At 42.2% G+C, this 26,775-nt stretch overlaps 1 protein-coding gene across 9 annotated transcripts in view; it reads right to left on the reverse strand.

The window, feature by feature from the left end:
• Window positions 1-5,362: 5,362 nt before the first annotated feature.
• Window positions 5,363-26,775, reverse strand: part of IKZF2 (IKAROS family zinc finger 2) — a 118,100-nt gene continuing 96,687 nt past the window's right edge. For 6 of the 9 annotated variants that reach the window (XM_071562417.1, XM_071562411.1, XM_071562415.1 and 3 more), the window contains 3 exons: window positions 26,094-26,279; window positions 18,607-18,744; window positions 5,363-13,001 (listed from right to left, as the gene is read on the reverse strand). In XM_071562417.1, coding sequence (XP_071418518.1) covers window positions 12,277-13,001; window positions 18,607-18,744; window positions 26,094-26,279 — 1,049 coding nt within the window. In that variant the 3' untranslated portion in view covers window positions 5,363-12,276. The remainder of the gene's footprint in view (window positions 13,002-18,606; window positions 18,745-26,093; window positions 26,280-26,775) is intronic. The other 3 variants (XM_071562418.1, XM_071562413.1, XM_071562412.1) reach the window with 1 other exon arrangement.

Genomic DNA, 26,775 nt, shown 5'->3' on the forward strand with positions numbered 1-26,775 from the left:
CTGAAACAGGAAAAGTAACAAAAATAATGGAAAAGAGCAGCAAAGAGTGTCTTGACATTATTTGAACTGATATGAAAACAGGAGTTGAGGGCAGGGAAGTATTTCCTCTTGAAACCAAACAAAATAACCCAGAAACCTTCCGAGGGTTTAGAGTTTCAGGCTTTTTTATTGAGGAAAAAAATCCCCAAATCCTCCTAAATCTATGAAAAGCAGACACTTTCCATAGAGAATGGGTTCATTGAAAAGCAATTTTCTGTTAAAAATCAGTTTTGACAGGGTAGTTTCATCCAGGCTTGGGTGTTGGATGCCACAGGAGCATTTGCCAGGAACAAAAATAGGCATTTAGCTTTGAAGGGCTGGGTTGTCAGGTTTAAAGATGACTTCTTGCCTAGGGGAGAGGTGCCCGTGTCCAGGGATGGCCAGTGACAGATCAGAAGAGGGAGGTTCATGATTTGTGTGGGAGTCTTGAATAATCTGTTCCTATTTTAATGTGAACATGGGTGGTAACATGGAATTACAGCATGTGGAGGCGGGCTGGTGTGCACAGATTAATGAAAAATAATGAGATAATATTGAGCATTTATATAGTCTCATTAGAGGGGCTCAGTTTCTTCAGTGACAGAAATCCCTGGAAAATGTTGTATTCTGGGTCTCCATCCCCAATCTCTGTACCAGGAATTAAGAGGAAACACAAAAGCTATTTCACAAATATATCCCTTTGAAAAGAAGCTTTCATTCTTAGTCTTGAATTTTAAGCGACTCTGTACTTACAGAGTAATCCTTTCAACTCATATTTCACTGAATCCAGAAGTCCTTGTGGCTCCTGAGGTACTGTGAAAAAAACCCAAACAACAAACACTTATAATTGCATGCTGGAAATTATGAAATGTTTACACAATGCACCAAGAAGAGGAAAAAATAAGCACTGAAGGGCAGAAGGGTAAAGCTGGGTTTATTGAGGACTAACTACATTAGGATTGACTCAAAAGAAAGAAAAAACCACCAAAGCATGTTCAAAATGCAATCCAAGCAAAATTTATTTTTAGTCCCTCGATTATTGCTAGTTTCATAATGGGATTTTGAGGCCTTGCCATTGTCTCCAATTAACACAAGCTCTACTCTATATTCTGCAGTGTCGTGGTGGGAAATGATTCATGGCAGGACTGGGATTGGACACTTGAGCACAGAGATAGGCAAGAATGTGCTTTGATTCACCATGTTTCAAAAACACAAACTCACCCTCAGATGAAACTTCAGTAAGTTCTTGAAAATACTGCACAAAAATAGAAATATTAGCGCTATAAGAAGCCAAAGCAAAGGACCAACACTTAACCTTTACTAATTGGGAAAATGATATTGGTGTCAGTAAAGCAGCAGAAGGCCCTGTGCTGTCCCTTCTTGTCTGTGACAAGCGGAATTTCAGCTCAGTGCCAAGGTGCTGGACTGGCAGGTCAGAAATATGATGCTCACCTGGCTACCAGAGGATCCAGTCGATCAACGTGAAGGTGATGCTGCAGTTGAAAGACCCACTGCAATTACATCATTTGATCCAGTAATAAAAAAAATGATGAAATATTCTGAAACCAGTTGCTTCCCATAGACTAAAGCAAGCCTTGGTGGTGACAGTCTTATGCAGACACTGGTCCTGGAGTAATCTGTTGCTACAAAGCAAGAAACGGCTCCTTTCCATACAGTCAGATTTTCCCAGCAGAAGTGACGCAGAGCAGGGATCGGACACGATTCCCTGTTGCCCAGATAAGAGCCGAATGGGTGAGGTCAACCTGCCCTTTGCTTGCAGCTGCTGCCAGGCTGATTTAGAGCAAAAGGCAATGGCACCCCACAGTGTGACTCTTAGCCAGACACAAGCACAACACGCTAGCCCTGAATCATGGCCAGGAGATTTTCAAGACTTGCTTCCTTAATAATATGAGGCCATGCAGAGTCTCACCCCTGCAAATGACTCAGCAGTTTTAAGGATTATCAATCATTCAGTTTCTGCCTATGAGCTCTCCCCTCACCTTCCCAGACCTTATTTGAAGTCAAGTGAAAGAGCATCACCATCTCCAGTAAGCCTCGGGACAGACCACCAAGCCAGTCATTTCTGTCCTACAATGGCACAGTGTGATTTCTCCTCCACGCACTAAAGATTTGGACTGTCCCATTAGATGATCTTGAGTGTTTGTGAAGCAAAACCAGTAATCCAGCAATCCTGAAATCAGGGGAAATTCTGCTCCTTGAACAGAAGCATTCCTTGGAGACAACATACATAAAACATGACTTAAAGGAAGATTAACTTTTATTCAGATGATATCTTAAGGAGTTTCCATTCTCATGTGAATGATGAACACTTTTATTATGGGGAGAGGCTGGTTAATCTTTAACCAAGAATTTACAAGAGATTCTTAAAACAAACAACAATTTACAAAGTTTCATGAGATCTCCTTTCTATTCTGAAGAGTTTGCACCATGAATGCTACCAGACTGATAGCTGTGTTATGAAACAAAGAACAAGTCAGGCAATGTGAAATGTCCAGTAAATCCCTCCTGGGAAGATCACCTCTGGATACAACAGAGGGAAGTCAGCCAAAAACCCATGCTGAGGGAAGGGTTTGAAGCAATTGTGCATGCAGTCCAAGTGCTTTTGAGAAAAAGTTGGACCTCGGGCCACTAACTAATTTCAAAAACACAACAAAGTGAGAGGCAGGTGACCAATGCCACTGTTTTACATAGTCGGACCTTCGGGGATACTTCTCTAGCTGATGCTGGAGCTGATGAATAAGATGTCTTTAGCTTCAATGAATATTAAAAGTGGATCTGTGCCCAATTCACCAGTCTCATAACCCACACTCAGAACCCCAACTCCCTCGCTCTAGTTAATGAACAGGATTTGCTATCAGTGTGAGTCCTGGGAGGTGCCAAATCACCACGTGTGTTTCCTGCTGCAAGAAAGAAAAGTGTACGTGTACACCAATGCCTCCAGAAAGCTTGAATGGAAACCCCTTTCATGTCAGAAGTTTATTTTTATTGGTAAAATATTAAATAATATACAGAATTAAAAACTGCACTTACACTTCTGAGAAGAAATAATTCTTGGACAAATTATATGCTTGTTCCTGAGATTCCCTACATTTATTCCAGTAGCTGTGCACTCAAGACAGTACAAACCTTTATAATATAATCCTTTTCACAAAGTATTACAAAGTTTCTGCAGCTTCTTTTATTTATACACACATACGGACTCCCACTCTCACATGGCTGTACAACACTCACACAGGTACAGAGTACACACATACAGATGTGCAACCATATGTATGCATGTATACTAAGAAAAAATAAAAATAACAGCAAGTCCCATAGTTCAGTCTATAAGGGGGAAACATTTTTCGCAGGGGGATACAGGTTCACATTAGGGTTGCTCACATGCACCACTGTCATAGGGATCGTTTCTGAACTCCTTTTATAAGAGCACATTCCAATGAGCACATAAAGAAATGGGATGGTTCCCAGTGCCTCACTGGCTTTTGGAATAACCTCTGATTTCATTTTCTTAATTAAATCCTTTAATTTAAAAGATAACTCAATTTGAGCTCAGAATATCCATCACAGAACGAAAAACTTGTAACCTGGGAGAAAAGGGGTCATTTGCCAGATCACTCACCCGGCTTTCTTCAGAAAAACAGCATTGAAATGGGCAGTGTATGAGCCAGGGAAGATGCTGTGACAAATGAACAGACCCCCCAGCCTGAACCCACGCTCCCCAAACGGTGCTGCCTTGCTCTGCTCCCACTGCCCCAGCATGGTCTGAGTTTGCCAGAGGATCTGGACCACCCATAGGTTTCCAGAATTTGGCCCAGGGAGTGTGACCACATGGGCACCACAAGAGTCACCCACCCAATGCATTTTTCTTATTGACCTCAGACACAAGGGTCTGGAAAACAATTTTGGCAATCAATTAGAAGGGGATACAGTCTCCTCACCTTTGTTATTATTAAAACGAAATCTCTGAAATACAAACTTAAAAGACAAAAGTGGCTACTGTGCATGCGCAGTAACTGCCTTTCAAAGAAATCTCAATGGGATTTTATTCCTTTTTTTTTTTATTATGTACCTAAATACATATTTACAGAACAGCGGCTTCAGTCTACTGGGGGAAAAGGCATTAAAAATACACTATATATAAATATGTATGATATGTAAAACAGGTCCCATCTAAACTTATATAAGACAAGGACAACTCTAAAGAAGCTTTTCTGGTCTCTCAGGTAGATAAAGGACACAAGTCCTGTAATTCTGATGCAGGCAAATCTCTCCCATTATAGTAAATGGCAATTTTGCCTTAACTAAGAGATTAGGCCTAATCCAAAACCCATCACCAAAGTCAACAGGAGTCTCCACTGAGTAGCTTTTGGATCAGACTAAAAGATCTTTTCATTTTTTGTTATTTTTAATAAACATCAATATTAAGTGCTTTTCTTAAAAAGAAAGCTGCAATTAGAAAAGAAGAGGAAGGAAGAGGCAAGAACAGGTATGTCCTTAATTCTGGATGTGGATGTGTTTCAATGCCAAATAAAATCAGGGATAAGTTAAGGCTTTAGCCTTGACTTACAGGTTCTCACCTTTTGTCAGTCACAGTCTTAATTTACTCGAACCTTATCTTTGAATGCATTCAAGACAGAGCTTTTTGTTTCACTGATCTGTGTGGACTGAGGAAGGAACACAGAAACCACTGGACATTAATAAGACTTCAGGGAAAATATTGCACTTGAACAGAAAAATTACCCAAAAAGGTGGTTTTGTTGGTGACTTTTTGTTTTTAAAACTCATAAAAGCAAAAATGAGCATGTTTAGAAAGCAGGATCCATGAATGAACCATGAGAAGCAAATTTGGGGTTGGTAACCCCCACCCTGGAATACAACAATAGTAAAACTTTTTTTAAAGCATTTTCTTCCAACAGGAAAAAAAAAATTATATGACTTTTTTTTTCTTTTTGTTTTTACTTTACAATTTTAAATTTTTTCTAAACATTTGCATTAAAAGTTTCCAGTTTCTCATAAAAAGGTATACATTTTAGGAAAAAAAAAAAACCAACAGAACATAAAACCAACTAAAGAGGAAGGCAAATATACAGTATTATAATTACATCACTGTGGAGTCATCTCAAAGGTACCCTAGATCTTTAAAGTGTTACAAAGAGAACGTACCTTTTGTTTTTCTCAAATCAACTATCTTTTTTTTTTCTTTTTCCTGTTTTTAATAAAAAACTACACTTGAGTACAAAAATATGTAAACAGACTGTACAGCCAATGAACAACCCCCCCCCCCCCCAAAAAAAAAACCCCCCCAACCCCCCGAACCCCTAGACAGCCCATAGCTACAGGAGATAAGAGCAGGCCCAGACTTAAAGCTCCAAGAAGGAAAAGGGGGAAAGAGAAAAGCATGGAAAGCCAGAGGAGACTGCTACATGGAGGAAGTGAACGTGTTCAAGCTCTGAGGACACTTGACAAGTCATCAAATAATTGATCACAGTTTGAGAATCCGAACAACTACAAAAATAACCAAAAAAGTCCTTCCCTTGTTACAGTGTGTTCAAGAACGAACATCCATTTCCAGTAAGCAATGTCAAATCCCAGTTAAGTGCATAGAAGGGATTCAGTGACCTCTACCCCTGCAAGAAGCTTTTCTTATTTGATGTCACTTGAGGTAAAAGTAAATGGTCTGATTTACTGCAAACTGGCTCCATTGTGCCCATAATGGAGCCCCCCACCTGCAGGAGGCATCTGGATTTTATCCATAGTTGGTAGTGCAGAGCAGAGGCTACTGGTACCCCCGTACTGCGGAGTGCAGGGATTAAGGCTGCTACACAAGTGTAAGGGAATGGGGAACGTGCCTTCAACACTGCTGTGCTGCACCCACTGCCCTGATCTCACAGATAATGGTGATGGTTAAACACACAGTTAACTGCAAAGCTCCTGTGCACTTCCAGGTCTAACCAAAGGGATGGCAGGAGGCTGGTTTCTTGGGCTGCAGTGCAGTTGCTTAAATCAACACCAGCTGCAGGAAGGAAGCATCAGCCCCAACTTTGGGTCAGGCTGCTCCCTTTCTCCCAACAGTGTCCACATGATACAAACCCCTCTGAAGACATGATCTCATGAACTTCATTGTCATTCATTCTGTTGAAATACTTCCCATCCTGTCAGTAAATAACATCACAGTTTTGCTTTTTTTTTTCCCCGACTGTAAATAGTATTAGTTTTTACTACAGCAGTGTAGGTCTTTGTTGAAATGGTAATTTCTTCCACTATTTAACTAGGTCCCAAGATGAAAAGAAGTTTCTGCAGCAGAGGAGAGCACGGGCAGTTATCTTCACAGCTGAGGATCCAAGTGAGCATAACGATAACCACCTTTCCAAAGGCTGGAAGCCAACAGGAACTGGGAATGCTTGTCCACATGATCAACTGGGAAGCCAGTGTGACTTAAACAGAGACCATCTTTGCTGTTTTCCTGGCCTGTTAGGCATGGAGCATGGCAAAGCCTTAGCACACCCCTCCTCCTGACTATCCTCTGGTCAATTCAGACCCTCAGTGGAGAAGAGCACAAACCACCCCCTTCAGGCATGGTTGTAGAAGGTCAAATTAGAAACCCGGGATGTTCTCCTTTGCTTATACCTCAGAATGCATCAATGGGAATGGGATAAAAGGGAATCTATTTACTGTGAAGCGAATTCTGCGCTTTCCTATCTAATTCCTCCCCCCATCTCCCCTCTGTGACTGCCACAGACCCAGGCCCCAGCAGAGCTGTGCCCAGGAGCTGGCACTGGGCTGATGCCAGGCTCATGCTCTGACCAAAAGCATGCTGGCCCAGTCACTTTCCCCACAGCAGGCTCTGTGTGTTGGCACACTCAGACACTGCACCTATGCAGGACGAATAATTAGACCTGAAAGTAGGTCACCAACCCGACAGGAAAGTACCGAAACCCTGCGCTCCTCACCACAGTGATGAACGAATCCAGCTAATGAATCCCCTTCACATCTTCTGCTGATGGGCTTCTCTCATCTCTGTGCCAATTACTGGGGTGGCAGCAGCCTGACAGGCAAACTTGCAAACCACTTCCAAAGGACTTGCCACATTTCTTTTTCCAAATTGAAGCAAGAAGCAGGTGCTTTTACGTCTGCTCCTGTTCCTAAGTGGGAACTTTAAGCAGAGCAAAGTCCGATTCAAAGCATTCTTTATTTAAAGGTCTGAGGGGGAGAAAACGGGAGACATTGCCCGGGTGCTCCACAGTGCATGGTGCAGCTGGAGCTCCCACGGCAAGTCTCAGCACCGCGCTGGGGATGCCGTGCTGGCTGGGACCAGCTGCCAGCCCTGGCTGGGCAGCTGGAATGCAGTTTGCTAGGGTAGTTTTGAGCCCTTTCCTCTCCTAAAAGCCAGCTGACTGCAGGAAATCTCACAGCAAAGCACCAGCTCCTCTCTCCAGGTCAAGCTATCAGAGAGGGTGCAGAGCGGGAGGAAGGATGTTTCCTTTAGCTTGGTTTTTGCTGCCCATTCTGAAAGGGTATGGGAGGCGACCATGAACGACATCACAGTCCCCCACAATGCGTTTGGAAAAGGCACATATACAATAAAGCATATATCTAACTATGCAATACCATATGTATATATATAAATATACTTCTCAAGCCCTCCAGCTGCCCCAGACCACAGGCCGTTCCTACCATCCATTTTTGTTTTTAAAAGCTAGTAAGCCAAGCTAAGATGCAAATTTCTAGCAGCAAAGCCAATTTCATCACACATTTCCTAAAACCTCACACTGACTTTAAGTGACTGGTATCAATGCAGCCTCTCTTCTCCCTCCTTGTTACATTAAAATCACAGCAAGAGTTAAAGAAAGGAATTTATCCAGCAAAGGAACTGTATTACTGTAGCTCCTTTCCTTGGCTGAAATAAGTACCTTTGCTGCAATTATCTCCAAAGTTTCTTTCTGGAAGAAGGAGTGTCTGTTGTCTGGCTTCTTTCAAATCTGAACAAGTTAGCTCAGGACCTGGACAACAGCAATAATGTCCCATTTAAAGGCCAGTTTTGAAGGGTTTGGTTTAATTGCTGACCTTCTGCCCGACGACATAAATTTAGGAATGTCCTTGTAAACAGAAAGAAGTTTGGAAACTCTTACAGTTGAGAATTTCTTCACCTTTTAGTAAACATATTTTAGGTCCACTTGGCTATTTTATAAGCTGGGTCCTCGCATTGTAGAAACTCTCACCATTAAAAATCAGGCCAATTAGCCAATTTAGATTCTTTCTCCCTAATACAGACTGATCCAGGTTGATGCCTAGACACCTTTCACATCACCACAGCACAGATGAAAGCACTTTTTAAGGAGATTAAAATTATTTTAATCTTGTAAGTTACTGAGTAAAGAGCTGGCCTTACTGAAAACTGCCATATATTTTGATGTGCACTCCTAACTGATTGCAAAAAAAGGTGGCTGTAAAATTCACTGGCCATAATGGCAGATATATAGACAATGCCCTTTGCTCCTAGGATATGGATCACACCACGAACAGAGCAAGCAGTCACACTTCTATTTCAATTAATAGGCTTGTAATCCTCTGCACTGAGGCAGGACCTTGCCATTTTTGATGGAAAAAAAGCAAAAGGGTTTACTGGCAGGGATGTGCACAGAAATGGCACTTTTTTTAATGAAAATGAGGAACGCTCACAGGAAGCCAATTCTAGATTTGCAAATGCATGTTTGTAACTGGAAACCTGATTCCAAGAATCTCAAAAGAGCCCAATAAAAATTATCCAGGTTCGATTTCTAACACCAAACACTCAGAACAAATAGATGTGCAGGCCAAGGATTAGCTACTGAAATTCCTAGTACACTGTGAATGACTAATGAACTCATCAAAACTCAAGAGCTTTTCTTAGAAATCTGCAGTGAGCAAGCAAGAAAAAACCCCAAACAAATCTCTGTGACCCCATTTTGTACACTTCTGCAAAGGGACCAACTGTGTTATATAAAACGCCCCAATAATTTCCATTAGGAATTAAATTCTTAAACACATTAATCCAAATTTTTTTCAAATTTTGAACTAGAATTTAATCTTTCTCTTTTCCCCAGCTGTAGGATGAAAATCTTTAGTGACTGTTCAGAAAAGAACATTGATAATGAACATTAATGCAAAATTCTCAAAAACCTGTAGTTTTTTCCCCAGTGCCTCCTCAGTTCCCCGTGCCCATGACACCAGGACATACAGATCTCACTTGCTACCCTTGGAACAAGAAGCTGGGCTTAGCTGAGGCCAGGTCCAAAATCAGTGAGCCTCCCCATCTGATCCTTTAAACATCTACAGAATACAGTCTACAGGAGGTATCAATGAGTCATCAATGAACCAAAGGGCATACTAATGAACTGCAGATGTAATTACAGCCAACTTCTTTGTGGATACACAAGAGATTCTCTGCCTTTCCCGTATTCTGGTGCTTTACCAAACAAAGGCAGAACTTTTTAACGCTTTTTCCCTAGTGCTAACTATTCCAAGAAACCATAGCCCATGTTCTTTCAGTGACCACAGAGGGGAGAATGGAGTGTTGCCCCCAGAGAAAAAAGGAATTGCTGGCAACCCTTTCCTCTGGCTTGGCCATGTGTCTTTCTGGAGGCCCAGATAAGCTCAGCAATCTTCAGGCCCTGAACCTTCCTCTTTGCACTTTGTTCTTAAAAGACCTTTCCTACCTCACCAAATCACAATCACTTTTTCCTTTCTTTTCTGAATTTCCAGGCCCATCCTGACACAAAGCATGGCTGGTCACCTCCTAAGCCCACCTTCCTGGCTGCAGAGAATCAGCCACGTGGAATAAAAGTGATGCCCTCCAGCATTTCCTTGCTTTTCTTCTGCACAAACTCCTTGGACCGCACCAGGCACAAGAAAATGAGAATGGTCTGGAGGATGAAGAAAGAAGGAGGGGGAGGAACCAAGAGATATTAAGAACAATGTTGGGAACAGATTTTTCAATCTGTCTTCCCAAAGCCTGTATATTCCCAGCCTTGATAGCTCTCACATTACACAAGATGACATTTCCCTACATATTCTATTATAATTAATAGGCTGCTGCAAGACTTTACTAGCTCGTACTTAATAGCATTGCAGTGCTGGGAAGCAGTCATCAGGTAATCTGCCCATGATCTACTGTATCCTTCCTAAACACAGGTTCCAGCTGCCAAGAATGTCACCATAAAAAGATTTCAATCAATACCACTCAGCTCCTACTTTCAAATGCTCCAGGTCTAGGAAGAGAAGAAGAAAAAACCCAGTACCCTCAAAAGGAACCGCAAACTGGCATATGCAGGGAGTGCACAGATTGAAGGGAGCAGATGGGAATTCATTATGGCCTGATCTTGCTCTCTCTTTTATACTTTAGTAACTTTATATTTTGGAAAAGGTCTCCCCAAGTGCATGGAGACTGTGTGTGTGGAGGGGGTTAAGCCCAGGCAGATCTTTCCATTCTCAAGCCGTGCTCTTGTTGCCAAACAACAACATTTCAATTGTGATTGGTGCAAACAGTTGGGTTTCAATGGCAATCTGTCCTGTAGGTTTAAGCCCAGCTTTTACTGATGCAACTTGCTGGGTGGTTGCTGGCTTTGTTCTTTACTGGGAGAGAAAGAAAGGAAACAAAACAGATTGGTGGACTTCTTTTTCTTGTCCAGTCTATAGGTCAAGAACTTGCTCTGTTGAGTGTTTCTCCATTTTTTTTGCCTAAAATGAAACTAATAAATGAAGAATAAAAATGAAATTTGCAAATCCAAATCAATGCACAGCACCTGCATCTCTATTTATCAATTTCTGAAGAAGTAGGGAAGGTCAAATGCATCCTGTTGGTGTGCAGGACTTCTGTGCTCTCCTGGGGCAAAGGCTGCCCAGCAAAACCTGCTAGCACTTCCACCCCTAAATTAAAGCAGAATTCATGACAGAAACAAAAGGAAATCATTGGTTCAGCAAATTAGCAAATAAGATGCCAAAAGAAGAAAAAAGGGTCAAGGCTTGGATCCTGATGTAGCTGAAGGAATTAGGGCAGTTCCATTAAATTCAGTGGAGCCAAGAGGAATAACGCTGGCCTAAGATATGGTGCCCATCACTTTCCCAGCTGCAAGTCTCAGTTTAGGCTGTTTCCAAGAGGTTAACACTGTGATAATAAAATGAGAAAGTATTTACATAATTATATATCTATATGTACCTATATTTAAAGAACAAATTTTTACTAGTACTTTTGTCATTTTAAAATCCGTAATTTTAAACCAGAATTATTTCAGAAGAGCAGCAGAACCTCTTGACTAAACTACAGACTCTCACCCACTCTTAGGCCACTTACTGTCCTAGAAGCAAGGTTAAATGTTATTTCTAAATGCTCTCTCTTACAACTTAGGGTGCAACTAAAGAAGTAAGGCTCCCAAGGGTCTCTTAGAAGCCAGTGAGACAACACATAGGCATGGAGTAACAGAATATCAACAATTTTAAAAAAGGTGCTTCATAAGTTAAGGAAAATAAAAATACAAAGCCTCAGACTTATCACAGAAGGCCCTCAGACTTATGAAACTAAACTGCTGCAATGTGGTACAGTGTTAGGACATACATTTCCTTTTTTTTGTTTTTAATTTATTTACATTCTAGAGGGGCAATACACACTGAACCCAGAAAACAGCTCTACCTTGAAAGTAACTTTGATTCATGCTCCTAACTCCCTAACAGGCTTGCTTTAAAAATAATTGTTCATTCTACAGAATAAAGTTCCCCCCTCTCCTCCAGCCTCCGAAACCCTGCACTGTATCTACACATTAGAAAAAGGCTCTCCACTGAAATGGTTCTACCTTTTCCTCTGAAAATTGTAAATGAGTGGCATCTGGTTGGGACTTGAAAGCACCTAGAAGGGTTGAGTGATAGTCCAAAACAGGACATGGTGTACGACTGACTGAGACAGACATGGACTGCCTTCCAACTGCCACAGAAAGTGAGGTGGGTCCCCCCCCCCGAAAGTGGTAGCAACAACACACCCCTCTGTTATCCCTTCCCTTCCTTCTTTCCATTCTTAAGCTGGGCAGAGCAAATGAGGTTGGGTCCACAAAAAATAAGGTTAATAATAATAATTAAACAACAGCAACAACAACAACAGCAACAACAAAATAGGCCTTTCAGTGTCTGAGGAAAAGTGGGATTGTAAGTGCAGTATTTCTTCATGTGCAGTTCTTCTACTTCATACCAGTCCCCTTTGGATGAGAAGGCCTAGCGGAATGTGTGCTCCCCTCGGACTATGTGCGATGAGAACTCATAGCGGTCCTGGCTCCGGTAGCCACAGATGTTGCACTCCAGCGGGTCCCGGTAGCCGTGGCAGCCCATGTGGATGGTGTACATGACATGGTCCAGGAAAAGGACGCGACAGTGCTCGCACTTGAAAGCCCTAATCTGCTCCCCTTCTCCGTTGATCACCTTGTAGATATCCTTTAAAGAGCCCTTAGAAGCTTTTGTGACATCCAAAGCCTTGGTGTCCTCCTTCATATAAGCTGGGCTTGGCTTTCTCTTGGGATTTAAGGCAGAGTTTCCTTGGTAGGACTGGCGGTCGTCGTGGCTGCTCTCTGAGTCAGTAGAATCCAGGCAGCTATTGCTGGGGGAGCCCTCTCTATCCTGGGTTCGACTCTTTGGTCTGATGAGGGAGATCGGGCCATCCATGGTGTTGTCGTGACTGTCGGCTGTTTCCCTGCTGATGGGCCTTTCTATCCTGTTTGGATGATAGACCTGAGCGTAAGCTGAGCTGATGACCGGGGCCACCTCTGCAATTGTGCTTGGTGTGTGCTGCATCAGGGGGTGAAGTGCCTCAGCTCCAAGGTAGGTGATTGCATTGTTGATGGCTTGGTCCATCATGTGAGACTGCATCAGCTCAGCCTCCTTCTCGTACGTTAGGTTCATATCGAAGGGGATGTCTGGATAGCCAAATCTCATGAGCTTTTCACCTAAGAAATCAGAGAAATGTGTGAGCAAAATCAATGTAATCACTCTAGTGTTTCACTTAAAAAGTGTGGGGAGAGACAGAAAAACCCTGACTTGGGGCTTAATGATTCCAGAGTCTAAAGTTAACCCTCTACTTTTTTACTGACCTCCTACAAAGTTCCTGTCCCTGAGAAGGGTAAAACAGCAACCTCACCAACGGCATTTTTTAAATTCCAGATCATGCATCCAGCTGCAGCGACTTTCAGAGCAATTCCAAACCTTCCACTGTGCCTGACTGTGCCTGAGCTTCGAGTTAGGAAATACAAGTTAACTGGTAGATAATGGGATTGAAATACTGAGATCAATAGGGTCTGACAGTTTATGCCATTAGACATACTCTCAGAAATTCAAGGGAGCAGTACCACACATCCCCTGCATCTGAGGTGCCTCATACCAACAGAGCTGCACAGTGAGAAACCTAAACAACAGGTACAGGGGGCTGTTACAGTGGCACCTTTAGAGCCACAACATGTAAATCCTTTATCCAGTGGAAAAAAAATATAAAATGACTGCATGTAGCCAAGAATAGAGCAAGTTACAGGAGCACGGGAGGCTGATCTTTCTCTTTTCTCCCCTTACAAAAAAAAAAAGATTCTATCTTTTTTGGACTGAGCAAAAGAGACACACACCCTACTCCCTTCCCAGTCTTATTTAGGCAAGAAAAAACCCAGAGAAATGACATGTATAGCTTAGTTTCATTTGGTAAAAGGCAAAAGCACCTTTCATTGACACAGGATAAATAAATACATAATGATGCTGAAAGCTGGCTGATCCATCACTGTGTGAATCCAAACTCACATCCTGGTAACCTGTTTACATCAATGGCATTACAGATGTGTGAAACCAGAACCACATGCTGGTGCATTATGTGCTGGTGCACAGGGCACATCACATACCACAGCTCCCCTTGGAAGGGAACAAATTTACCACTACTTACATCAGGGCTCAGCTCAGCAGCACAGCTTTTCCAGTGATGGCTTTGGAGTGGCAGTACAAAGAAAGTTCATGTAATAACTTCTTTTCAAATAAAAAAGGTTATATGTATATGATACAAGATATACATGCTCATGTGTGTTCACACATACAAATCTTAGCTAGTTGTTGACAGTTAACTTTTAAAGCTGATTTTATGAAGTTGGATAAATTTTAGTTGGTTTTCATCGTCTTTGTTACTTCACTGCTTTGGTAGATAAATCCAGACTTTTTTTCAATAGATTAAGTTATATGAATTCAAGGAGTCACTACTTACAACTGGTCTGGCTATCCAAGAATTAAATCACTCAAGAATCTTTTATTACCTTTTGCCAAAATTGCTGTGAACACAATGTGTATAAACCACCATAAGAAAGAGACCTGTAATCTCAAATCTTTTCCAAACTGCATTTCAGCATAGCTATAACTCAGCATTTTATTTTTGTCTATAATAATTCACTCCACTCAGTGTGGCTTATTCTAAAGAGATGCATATAGAACAGCCATGTTATCCTTAGAGATGATGCATCACTTCTGCTTGGGAATTTAGCCTTGATTAGCCAGGTAATTAAATGTAAGTGTAAAGTGAAGCACGTGAATATTCCTGCTCTCTTCAGCAATACTGTTCATGTGCTTCCAGTTGGACACTGCACCATGTTTGTGTGCCTCATGACACTTCCCTGCTACAACAATGGTCTGGGTAACGTAACACGACCTCTGAATGATTCTTGCCATCATGTTTCTGCTGTGCTCTGGCAGTTTGTGATGGCTGTCCTGCTGCAGACAGGTTGTACATGGCTCCAGCCTCCCAGGAAATAGTGTGGCTCCTTCCCAACTGGGGCCAAAGTGGGACTGGAGGGCAGCTCCAGGAGGCATGTGGTGTCTTTGTCATAGTGGAAGAAAGCAATGAAAATGGAAATGTCCATTGGTCCCTGTCACCTGCTCTGGCCATTCTCATGCTTGAATAAATAAATGGATCTGGTGAGGGCCTGATCCAGACAACAAACACACTGTCAGTTCTCTGTAGGTCATACAGACCGAGAAATATTACCTATCCTTTATGGAACAATTGGATAAATGATGCAAACCTTATTTTGATTCCTTTTATCATCCTTGCTTAGGTACTTCAGCACAGACAGCAGAGAAAGCTGTAAATTGCCAGTGATCTGAATTATTTATTCCTTTAATTACAATCCAGTTTCAAAGATGTCAGAGCCTTAGAAATGGAGCATGACATTAAAAAAGTAAAATAAATGATAACATGGGAAGGAACCAACAAACATGAGCTCAGAAGGAACCAACAAACAGGCCAGCAAACCACTACAACATGGTTTCCAAATTAAATTCATCTTTAGCCAAATCTGTACTTAAAAATAACTAATCAGACTAATTATTCTGAATTTCCATGTAAAACTGTGTTAAAATCCTATTTATTCTTACCCTACATTAGTGAAATAAAAGACAAAACAGTCTCTGGTCATCATAGGCCATTCAAATAAACACCAAAGCAGGTGTTTGAAGCCAGATCAGAGCACACAGACCCAGCTGTCCTGTGATACCTGCAGTCCATCTCACCAAGTAGGTAAAGCAGCTGCAACGCTGGACACTTGGGAAAAAGCTGTAAGAAATCTTGGAGAAAGCCATTACCTAATTTACCCCTGGGTAAATTTCTCCCTGACTCCCATTAACTGGAAGCTGACTGTAATTTTGAAGCTGGTTGACCTTCATCTGTTCTGAGATGCCTGAGTATTTTTAATTCTTACTCTAGCAACTGTGGTCTTATTGTAAGTCACATAAATGTGTCTCTTTGCATCCTGCTAGTTCTTAACCTCAGTGACACTGTGAGAGTAAGCACCACATTCAAACTGAAAATACATGAATCTGCTTCATGTGATCAGCCTGAAGACGTCTGCTTTCAATTTAATGTCTGCCTTGTTGAATGAGAGGCAACAAGAAGTACTCAGACTCCTGCAGTTGGTAAGTTATACTTTCTGCCTCCACAATTTCAACAGGTTTGGTAAGACTAGTCCCTCAATGGCAGATATATAACCAAATCTCTCAAGCAGAAATTAATTCTATTTGCTGTATGCTGCTTCCTTTTCTCCTCAAAATTCGGCCAGAGCAGAGACTGTGGTCCATAACCACAGTCCCTTGGAGATTGCTGATCAGAAAGAGCAGTAAAGCATTGATAGATGTAGCATGCAAAGATTTTAGCTTATGCTTACATGACCTTCTCATAAATACCATTAAGTTGTTTTGGACAAGTGCCACACTTACAGTATGCACAGGAAAATTTCCTGCAAGCAAGAGAACCATTACAAGTTCTTCCTGATAAAGCTGAACAATATTTCATTGGGGAGAAAAAGGGAAGAAAAGTGAGGTCATGGTGGGGGAAAAAAAAAAAAAGGAAGGCAGCAAAGTGAACACTGCTGCTATTCAATCTAAACACTGTGTTTGTCTGATCATTAAAAACCATAAAAGGCAGAAAAATAAGATATGGTAAATACAAAAGAGGACACTTTTCCCCCTACCGTTGGATCTGAATAAAAAACTGAAACCCTGAATTCCTAGTCCCAGAAAAATGGAATACCAGAATGATGTTACACCTACAGAAAAAAACACAATTACCTAACAATAAAGTAGTATAACCTGAGAGAATAATAACGTGCTACAGTATCTCTCAGGCAAGGATTTCCCATCAGTAAATTTACCTCTGAAGTCAACAACAACATATGGTCAAACGGCACGTGAGTGGACAAGTAAAACAACCTTTCTGGTCTGAAAAAGAGATTACCATTTACATGTTCCAAAAACTGTTCCATTTATACCACCCAAATAATGGCTTGTCTCAGTTGTGAGGTCTCCTTGTCATGAGCAAGCTGTACTGTTTTGGGAGCAGACCTTGGCATGTCAGGATTTAAAGGAGGGCAGGAAGATCTCCAGCCCATCCAGATCCAGTCTCTGGCCCTGCACAGACAACCTCTCTGAGGCACTGCAAACTGAACTCTGTTCTGTGGACAACATGGGGGGAAAATTAGTGAGAGGTGTGAACTGCCCTTCTTCCTTTTGAGGCTGTAAGGTCTCTGAGGTGCAGGAGCACCAGTTCAGGTGTCAGAATTGTTGACTCATGTCCTTGGTCATCCCAGCCTGCAGGAACCCATACAGCTTGCTGAGACATCACCAGGGAACCCTGCTATGGTGGAGCCACATTTACCAGCTCATAAAGCTCTATTTGGCTTGTCAGTAGAGCAGTGCTCCCATTTCTACCCTCTTCAGCCTCAACTGTTGTCAAAGCAGTAAATTAAATTAGTTAATCCTCCAGTTCTTATCAGTTCTACAGCACTTCATTTCAGACCACTTTTAAAAACACCAGTCCAAGAATTAACCTGTCCTCTCAGAAGTACTAATAACAACATAAGAAATACTGATGTCTCCCAGCATTCCTCATGTGGGTTGGATCATTCCTGACCTAACCTTAGCTCAGCACTGCCATTTGGGAATGGTCTGCTGACCACGAGCAGTCAGGTCAGTGTGTCAGCCCCCCAGGTGAGCTGCTGCATGCTGCTAGCCCCCTACTATTCCAAACCATGTAGGTTAGTTACAGCCACCTTCAGTGGTGATTTAACACATCCACCTGAACCTGCATTTAGCTGAGGGGCAATGACTTCTCTAAATGGCTGTGTTAATTGCTTTCAGTCCTCTGATCCTCTCTATAAGCCCCTCAGTGTAGGCAGAATGAGGATGTGACACCCTGATGTTCTGTGTGACTGTCCTTCCAGGGAGTGAGCACAGAAAACGCCTATTACATGACTTTAGAGTCTGGCAGCATATACTTATCCCAAATACTTTCCTGTTCCAGCTTCCCTCCTGAGAAGTTTAGCACTGCTTCAGTGGCAGTAAGAAGAGCCTTTAAGTTACAGCTCAAATCCAGTAAAATTCTCCATACTGTCTCCTGTTACAAGCTGAGCAATTTTAGTATGTCAAGACACAAAGCAAAATATGAATTCTGGGCCTATGATTCTAAATCTGGTAACCAAAAGCCATCCAATGCTGTTTCAGATTCATGAATTAATAAGTTTACTGTGTGCTGCACTTGGAGCAAGCACTTCTTACAACACAAGGGATGTGATTTACTTCCTCATGCCATTATTATCAGACCAGTTGTTGCCAACTCTCAGGAATTTAATACAAGTTACAAGTCTTGAGATACTTGTTGCTTGTTTTTTTTAACACATATGGAGACAGATAATTATATGACAGTCTTAGCTTGATGGGTTTCTTTGTTGGAACAAGGAGAGGGAAGATGACAATTTCAAAAGGGCCAGAGAAAAGTTGTTAAAAATTCAGCCTTAAGTAAGAAGTTCAAGGTGTTCTATGGCATTTTCATGATACTAGGGATATCACTTTTGAATTTTTGGCTGGTAAAGTTAATTCAATGATTTTCAGGATTTCTTGCTATGATTTAACCCTCTCCATTGTTGTCTCACAACCAAGTCCTGAGAGCGCTACTTTCCCCCTTGTTATTTTGGCTCTTACAAATAACAAGCAGCCCACACCTACATGGTAAAAATAATAAAAGGCATATTTCCAGCTTACCCACAAACTTCTGTGGGGTGGAGCTTTTACGCTTTCCCATGTTGCTCGTCAGCTTCTCTATAACAGCAGGTCTCTCAAAAGGCACCACAGTGTTGTCCATCACAGGCTCTTGTTCCTTACAATCTTCCATAGGAGGTACTACATAAAACCAAAAAATTGCATCAGACAGGTCTGGTCTACACTTCACAGACAACACAAATCATTTGAGCCCTGCTGGTTGCACAAGTGCAACACAACAAAAAGCAAGGTGCAAGTACACACGTTGGGGGCACAAGACAGCAATCACCTGTAAGCAGAGCCACATTTACAAAACACCTCTCCTTGGGATCATCTTATTTAGCAGAAGCCCAGCCTCACTGAAGGACTTGTTTTGTTCTGGACACTCAAGAACTCCAGCGAGGAGGGGACCCTTGAAAACTCACTCTGTAGATGACATTTTGTGTTATTCCCCCTTCCATATGGTCACCAGTGTAAATGTTTGGCCATCATTCTTTGTGTGTTCCGTTCACCTCACACTTACCACACAGCATATTGACTCTTATCTTTTTGCACTAATCTCAATGACTAAAAATCACCCAGGGGATCAATGAGTTGTGTTCCCTGGGCATGGCTGGTGTTCCCTAACACAAAGGCTTCTCAAACGAAGGATCTGTTTGCTGAAGTGTTTTCCCCTCTTTCTACACATGAGACTGTAAAATCAACACACACTGTACTGCAATTACAGGATTAACATCACATGGAAAGTCACTCCAGAATCAGATAGAGAAACTATCCATTTTTTGATTAATATTTTATCCCCTCAAACACAGACCTAACAACCTGTGAATAGAGGTTTTCTGCGTCTGTCTTATCACTCTTTGGGGATCAGCAGGGAACATTCCTGTGCTAACTACATCAGGGGACGCTCACACATTGTCTTTGAGACAATAACAAGAAAGCCGTGACCCCTTCTGCCTCTACACATTTCACTCTTTCTCACTTGTTGGGTTAGGGAATAAGGTGTTAGAACAAAAGTATAGGAATTGCACAGGCTTCTGACCAGGGCAGTGACTCAGACAGGGTTCTATGTCACTTGCTGACAGAGCTATTCACCAAGTACTCTGTTTCCATTGAGCATCCTCTTATAAACAAGAAGGGTCAGTGGTACTAGAATGGAGATCAGGCCCAGACAGTAGGAGACATTTGCAATATATATCAAGTGTGATTCCATGCGTAGCTCTGCTCTGCTGCTCTGAATCTGATACCTGGCCTAATTGTCCTGCATTCACCTTCAGAAGACAGCAATAGAAACTTGACAAGTATCAGCCACTGCTCCATGTGCTAATGGCTTGGTTGAGACACAAAAAATTATTTGAGGTGAAGAACGGATGGTAGAGAAATACAAACTGTGATGATCTGGCACAGAGTTCCTACAGTTTGTAAACTGAGAGCAACCCATTGCATTCCCTGTATTAGATCAACCTTCCAGTGAAGTCATGGGCATTGCAGAGGGAGCAGAGAAGGACTCACACCCATGTGTTCTGCCAGCCCTCCTCCGGTCTCTCACCATAGCAGCCCTTTGTGTCACAGACACCTTCTCCCAGAGACAGTGCCATAAATGAACACCAGCAGCCTACTCTCCTCCCATGTAATGGAACAACTTCCAGGATCCTGACATGGAACAATCACTCCCCTGTTCTTAAACACTCAGCTGTTTGGTAGCACATAATATATGAAAAATGGGGTGTTAAAAGCCTTGTCTGTGCCTTCTTTCTAGTAAGGAAGAGCAAATACCAGGCAACTACAAAACAGAGTACCTGCTCAAGCAAACTTCTCAATTCAGACATTTGTAATAAGAAAACATGGCAATTTATTCACTTGATTCCATTTGTGCCTCTGCTGCTATGGAAAGCTGAGTACTTTGAGGCTTAGAATCTACCATATGCTATAAAATGATTTACTCTGCTGCTTTTTTATTTGTACAGGATGCTCCCCCTGAGAAACACAATGGTTTCTCATTTACAAGGCAGTCCTGCTGGCATCACTGAAAGGGAGGAAAAAACCCCATAAATATGAAATGAATCTAATGTTGCAACAAAATGGGATGCAGTGTTCAAGTGACCTAATTAATGCCCAGTGCAGACTGGGAGGTTTAGAATACTTGAATAGCTAAGGGTAAAGTTTTAAGGTTAATTAAATAGCGTGCTTGGTCAGGAGCTATCTGCACTACTCACGTATTTACCAAGGAGATTTGGGAAGAAAGAGATGATTATGTGTGCTGATTTTCACTGGGAACTGGATCTGACTGTCCTTTGGCTTACCCAAGCTCAGTGTATGCCTGCACACGCACGCACACTCCCTGTGGACCCCTGGGTGCTCACTCACTGCCACGGGCCAGGCTCACCTGGGTGACACTTCAAGGGTTTCCAGCCTTGGTGTGCAGGACACAGGAGGCTGGTGGTGTGGTCCTAGGGAGGTGCAGGGGGCTCTAAAACCCTCCTAGGCACACCTGCTAAAAGCATGCCAGCTTTGTGGGAATGCACTTATCCACAAAACCATTCAAAACCTCCTGACTACTTTCACTGGCACCTGAATAAGCCCCAAATGTAGTGACATTTGTACGGTCTTACTACAATTAAGTAATAATTAAGTAATTCTAGTGCTGGGCATATGTGTGTAAAATTTCCTACATAGAATTTGAAAACTTTCTTCCATGAAAAACGAATAGTGCTAAAAAAGACATCTGCTCTTCTCTAAGTCAGGCAAAAATTCTGCTTGGACTCCTTTTAAAAGTAAAATCATCACAAATAAAACCAGTTTCTTTTCTACCTGCAGGAACTTTTTCCCACCTCAGAACTCAAGTCTATAATGCAGGGCATGGCTCTTTTGCAGCAGAATCAATGAATCACACCAATATTTGTGTTATGATGGGAATAAGTTAGCAGAATGTGTTTTGTAATGCAGATTTCCTGGGAGAAGGGAGAGAAGGAAATAGTCTAGTTTCTGAAACCATTTGAATTGCAGGCAAAACTGGACCAAACAGGTGAGATGTCAAATTTTAGAAACCCAAAGCTTTAAGCTAAAGAGCAGATTGTCAATTCTAGATACAATAACTTTCATTTCAATCTTAAAATGTACACAAATAAAGGACAAACAGCCCAGCCTCCACGACTTTTTTTTTAGGAAAAAACCAGAATAAAAAAAGAGAAAACCTAAGCAAGCACACACAACCACCAGATCTCACCAATCAGCTGCTCTGTGGGCAGAAGCTCGTGTGTACACATTTCCTCAGCAGTAAATACAATTCCTTTTTTATTGTAGTTCATCATACTTTGATACCTTGGTACTGGGAGCAACCCAAGACCAGCTGACAGGACATAACTAGCTTAGGTACAGCAACTCATTTGATACTGAGAACTTACAGTCTCAGGTCAGGAAGATTTTTATTTTTATTCTAAAAATCAAGTTTGTATTCCATGAAAAGCTCACACTTGAGTATGTTTCTGTTCAGGGATGCTCTTAATCAGGATGTGTTTCTGGACTGCCCATGAAAATACTCACCATCCCTAACCCTGTAAATATTCTCAATTGCAGTTAACATGAAATGCTTCTAAGCCCAAACTCTCAATTCACAAACCTGTACAGTCTTCAGAACAAAGTCTTTCTTTTCTTGATGATACTGGGCTTTCAAAGTGATTATCTTTGAGTTTTTCCTTCTTAATTTGTAAAAAACCACATGAACTATTAAAAAAGTTTATGCTGTTCCAGTGAGGAAAGAACAGGAGAAAAAAAAAGAAGTAAAAAAATTACCCAGTGTGTGTTTTGCTGATAAATACTTTTGTGTGCAGACACCAGACACTGGGCTAAGTCTCAGCTGGTATAAATTAGTATTACTCCATCAACCTCAATTTCCTTTCTGAAGCTCACAATATTGCTATTTAAAAGAAATGTGTGTGTACAGAGAAATGACAGGAAATATTCCCATGGACCCTGGTGTGAAGTCTCCTGTGGGACCAGCATTTTAACGATGTTTTAAGCAACTATGGAAGAGGGAAGGACACAAGGCCATTGTGTGTTTTGTGTGGAGCTGGCCTTTGAGCCTCACACAGCCCAGGGCTAGCCTTCCTTCTCCTTCTCCTAAAAAGAGTATCCTTCTCCATTCCACTGGAAGAATTTCCCTGGACTTCTTGCTTTGTGGTGGTGGAGAAGAACACATAACTGGGTGGAAACCATAGTTAGACTTCAACACTTCTCCCCGCTCATTCCTGCAAAGGTCATGTTCCTGGCATTCAGAGACTGTCCCTTTTGTCACCCCCAACATGCCACTAGCCAGGAGACCGCAGACTGATTTCTCCCTTCAGGGCCAGCACTGCTTAGCTGAAAACTGCCAACAACCAAGTCATGGGAGCTCTCTTGCAGCATCTGCCCTGCTGAGCAGGGAACAGGACAAGGAGGGGCAGCTCAGCAATCACTGGCACCCTGCAAGAGGATGGAGCGAGACCCAGAGACTTGGACATTCCTACACATGAAAACTAGCCCTTGTTCCCCTCCTCTCACTTCCCTTGTGGCTTTAGTCAGGTGATCCAGCCATCTGCAAGAAACAGATAATTGAAACTAAAGGCCTCACCAGGCCATGGCGAAAGCACCCAAGCAGATGTCTGTAGCTGGCCTATAAACCAATCAGCTTGAGCACAATGCTTGAAAAAAATCCAAACCAAGTATTTGGAAAGAGGAGTCAGGAAAACTCAACCCCAATGGGATGCAAAATAAACCAGTGATCAAAATCTCCAAAGCATACTCTCAGTCATGCTCAGGAATATAATTTCCATGTGTGACATGAGAGAGAAAGAAATTAATGCATTTTTTCAGGGTTGTTCTAAGACCTAACTTTAAGCTGAGTAATCATCTGTATACTCTCCCTTGGTGTCTTTACAGTCCCAGGAGAAAGGACTTTGCTGCAGAGCTCTACAGGTTGGTGCTCATGACCTGCATGCTGAGCTTCATGGGTGGGATGCAAGGTGAGATTTATTACTGGTCCCAGGCGAATGTGGAGCTCCCTGTCACTGCCTGTCCTCACTGTGCCCTCACTGAACAGCGAAATGAAGACAGCCCATCACACTATCCCTTAAACACTCAGCAGGGGAGGCACAGACATATTTGCCCAGAGGAGAAAGAGGCACTAGTCGAATTCAAAGTGTTGTTTTAAGCTAATTTTGTCGAGAAAAGTGAAGTGGTTATGTGGAAATTTCTATTTTAAGCCCAAGCAAAGTCAGTCAGGCTGTAAAGAACTGTCCACATGGGGTTTGCACTGGTTTAACTTCACTTGGTAGAAAAATCAATGCAAGGTCAACCACTGCAGCTTCTTTGGGTAGACAAGGTTAAAGACTTACCCCTCCTGTCATGGCATCAGGCAGCTTAGAAAAAGCTTTGGATTTCCTCAGGAATCTATCAACAAGAGTAAGCCTAATGCTAAGAAACAACTGAATAATAAACCCAGACCTTGCGTGGAATTTGGGAAGCTCCCCCACAACAAGGGCTTCAACCTCCCAGCTGTCACAGCTCTATCACCTACTGTTATTCCCTAAGGAAAGGCTGCCTGAAGTCACCACCTCCCTGGTTAGAAAGACAGGCATCATTATAGCATGAAGAGTGTGCATTTTGTTGGGAATGAACTCAGTGATTCAATTCCTACTAAGTGCTCCATCTAACAGACCAAGCACACAACAAGTACCTCCAAATAGTAAAGCCCTGAAATCAGCCTGTCCACTGGGCAGCATAAAGCCCCCTTAGGCAGATAATCACTGCCTTGAATGTCTTTAAATTCACCCATGACATTTGAAATGTTGATTTTAGTCTCTGGGGTGTCTACAAAGAGAGCAATTACTTAATAGAGCTGTATGAACAATTTGGCAATGACTACTAAACATATTTAAAATATCACTATACTAATAAATTGTTCATGGAAAAGTACTATCTAAAATATTTTGGAAGTTTTGTCACCAAAATACAGCCCATATTAGCAATGTTGAATAGATTTTATTTCAGCTTGCATTTTCAGGTTTTTGAAATGATCTTTCAGAACTTCTACAGGATTAATTTCTAAGTGAAGTCATATGACTCCACTCAACAATGAAAAGCAAAATGTAAAAAAAGTGGAAGTGTTCTTTTGCCTTTTCACTTACCCACAATCTAACTTGTTTTGGCATTATTAGGTATATGGTAATTTTTAACCAAAATGGAAAAGTACAATTTTCTGAATAGAAAATGGAAATTTAAAACACTTCAAGTACCAAACATCTAAAGACAACTTCTAAAAGTTAAAAGATGCTCAGTTTTAGAAGAGTTTCTGAAACACTAATTTTGAATGAAATTATAACCAGTTTTGGACAGCTACCATTTAGCATTTAGTGCTACAGATTAAGCCTTCAACCCTGCAATCTGAGGCATTATGCTCATTATCCATACTAATAGCTCCAGAAATTTCTGAAAACAAATTCACAGAGTTTGACATTTCTTGCTTTCAACAATCTTTTTGGCAATCTTCAGTCCTTATGTATATTAACACATGCAGTGTTAGTTAACATATTAATACTAGCACATGTAAATGCATACAAACATTTTTTTGGTTATAATTACTTTCAACAACACTATTGAATTCCATTCTGCTGTAGAGATTTTTACATTTACCCCTCTCTTTTTTGAAGGGATAAGATAATATTATAGAGAGTAGAAATAATGACTTTGAATACCTTCTCCATCCTTGTAATTAACATTCACTATCAGAAAGGAATGGGAAGGGAATCACACATTTCATGGCTTTGGCCACCAGCATGAGAAGGATGTGGAAATGTTGGACTAAGTCATGAGGATGCACCAAGGGCTTGGGCACCCCTGATATAGGGACAGGCTGGGATTGCTCAGCCTGAAGAAGAGAAGGCCCTGGGGGAGCTTCCAGTGCCTAAAGGGGCTCCAAGAGAGCTGGAGAGGGACTTGGGACAAGGACATGGAGAGACAAGAGGGAATGGCTTCCCACTGACACAGGGCAGGGTTAAATGGGATACTGGGAAGGAATTCTTCCCTGTGAGGGTGGGCAGGCCCTGGCACAGGGTGCCCAGAGAAGCTGTGGCTGCTCCATCCCTGGAAGTGTCCCAGGCCAGGCTGGACAGGGCTTGGAGCAACCTGGGATAGCTGAAGGTGTCCCTGTCCATGGCAGGGGCTCGGAGCTAGATGATATTGAAGGTGTCTGCTATCCCAAACTATTCTGTGATATGACTTTTAGGGTAATTTTGCTCATGTGACTTCACTTGATTTTCATCTCTACATATTTATACATACTAAAACCTAAAATACTGACAAATAAAATCAGCAAAAATGGTGCTGTTAAACTGGACAGAGTGAGGATTTCAGCATAGCTTTTCTTTTCCTGCCTATCTGAGAATAAACAACCTCTGAGATGGAAGCGCGCAAACATGAAAGGAGGGAATAAAAACAGATAGAAAAAAACCCACAAGAGATGCTCCAAGTCCAAGTGCCCTCAGCAGGCGGTTTGCACCCACCATGGTGACTCATGATCTGCCCAGCAGCCTCCATACTGACATTCTGCAGATAGTTGTGGCAGCGTTCCTTGTGCTCCTCCAGCGAACTGCGCTGCTTGTAGCTCCGGCCACAGTAGTTGCACTTGTGAGGCTTCCCCACTGCGGAAAGAATGAGAGCGTTGGGTCAAATCCCCTGCAACCCACTTCTGCAACCAGAAAAACTCACACCTTTGCCACAAACAACTCTTGTGATGGAAAGACACCTAAGAAAGGTTACTCAAGTCCCAGGGCCTTTTCCCAAGCCTGTGTTCCCACCGCACGCACCTCCTCCCACCCGTCGGGTACTTTGCCCCTCCGTTGTTCACACTAATACGCTGTATCAGCAGAAGGAAAAGGAGGAGGACTTGGTTGCAAAGCAAACAAACAGATGCTGAGAGGGGAAAAAATACCAGCCAGCTGAATCACACCCCAGCACTGCCCGCGTGTCACCGAGTCTCGTGGGAAAGAAACTTCTGAGATATTCTGCCCATGGCACGAACACTTGCCTTCACAAAAGCGAGCTGCCCCAGTGGCCTAATTTTACTCCTAACCATGGGGAAACCCATTACATGGCCCAGAGGAGTTCTTTCACTGAGAAAACTTTGCCAAAATTACT

Source organism: Pithys albifrons, chromosome 8 (assembly GCF_047495875.1).
Source record: "Pithys albifrons albifrons isolate INPA30051 chromosome 8, PitAlb_v1, whole genome shotgun sequence".
NCBI lineage: Eukaryota > Metazoa > Chordata > Aves > Passeriformes > Thamnophilidae > Pithys > Pithys albifrons.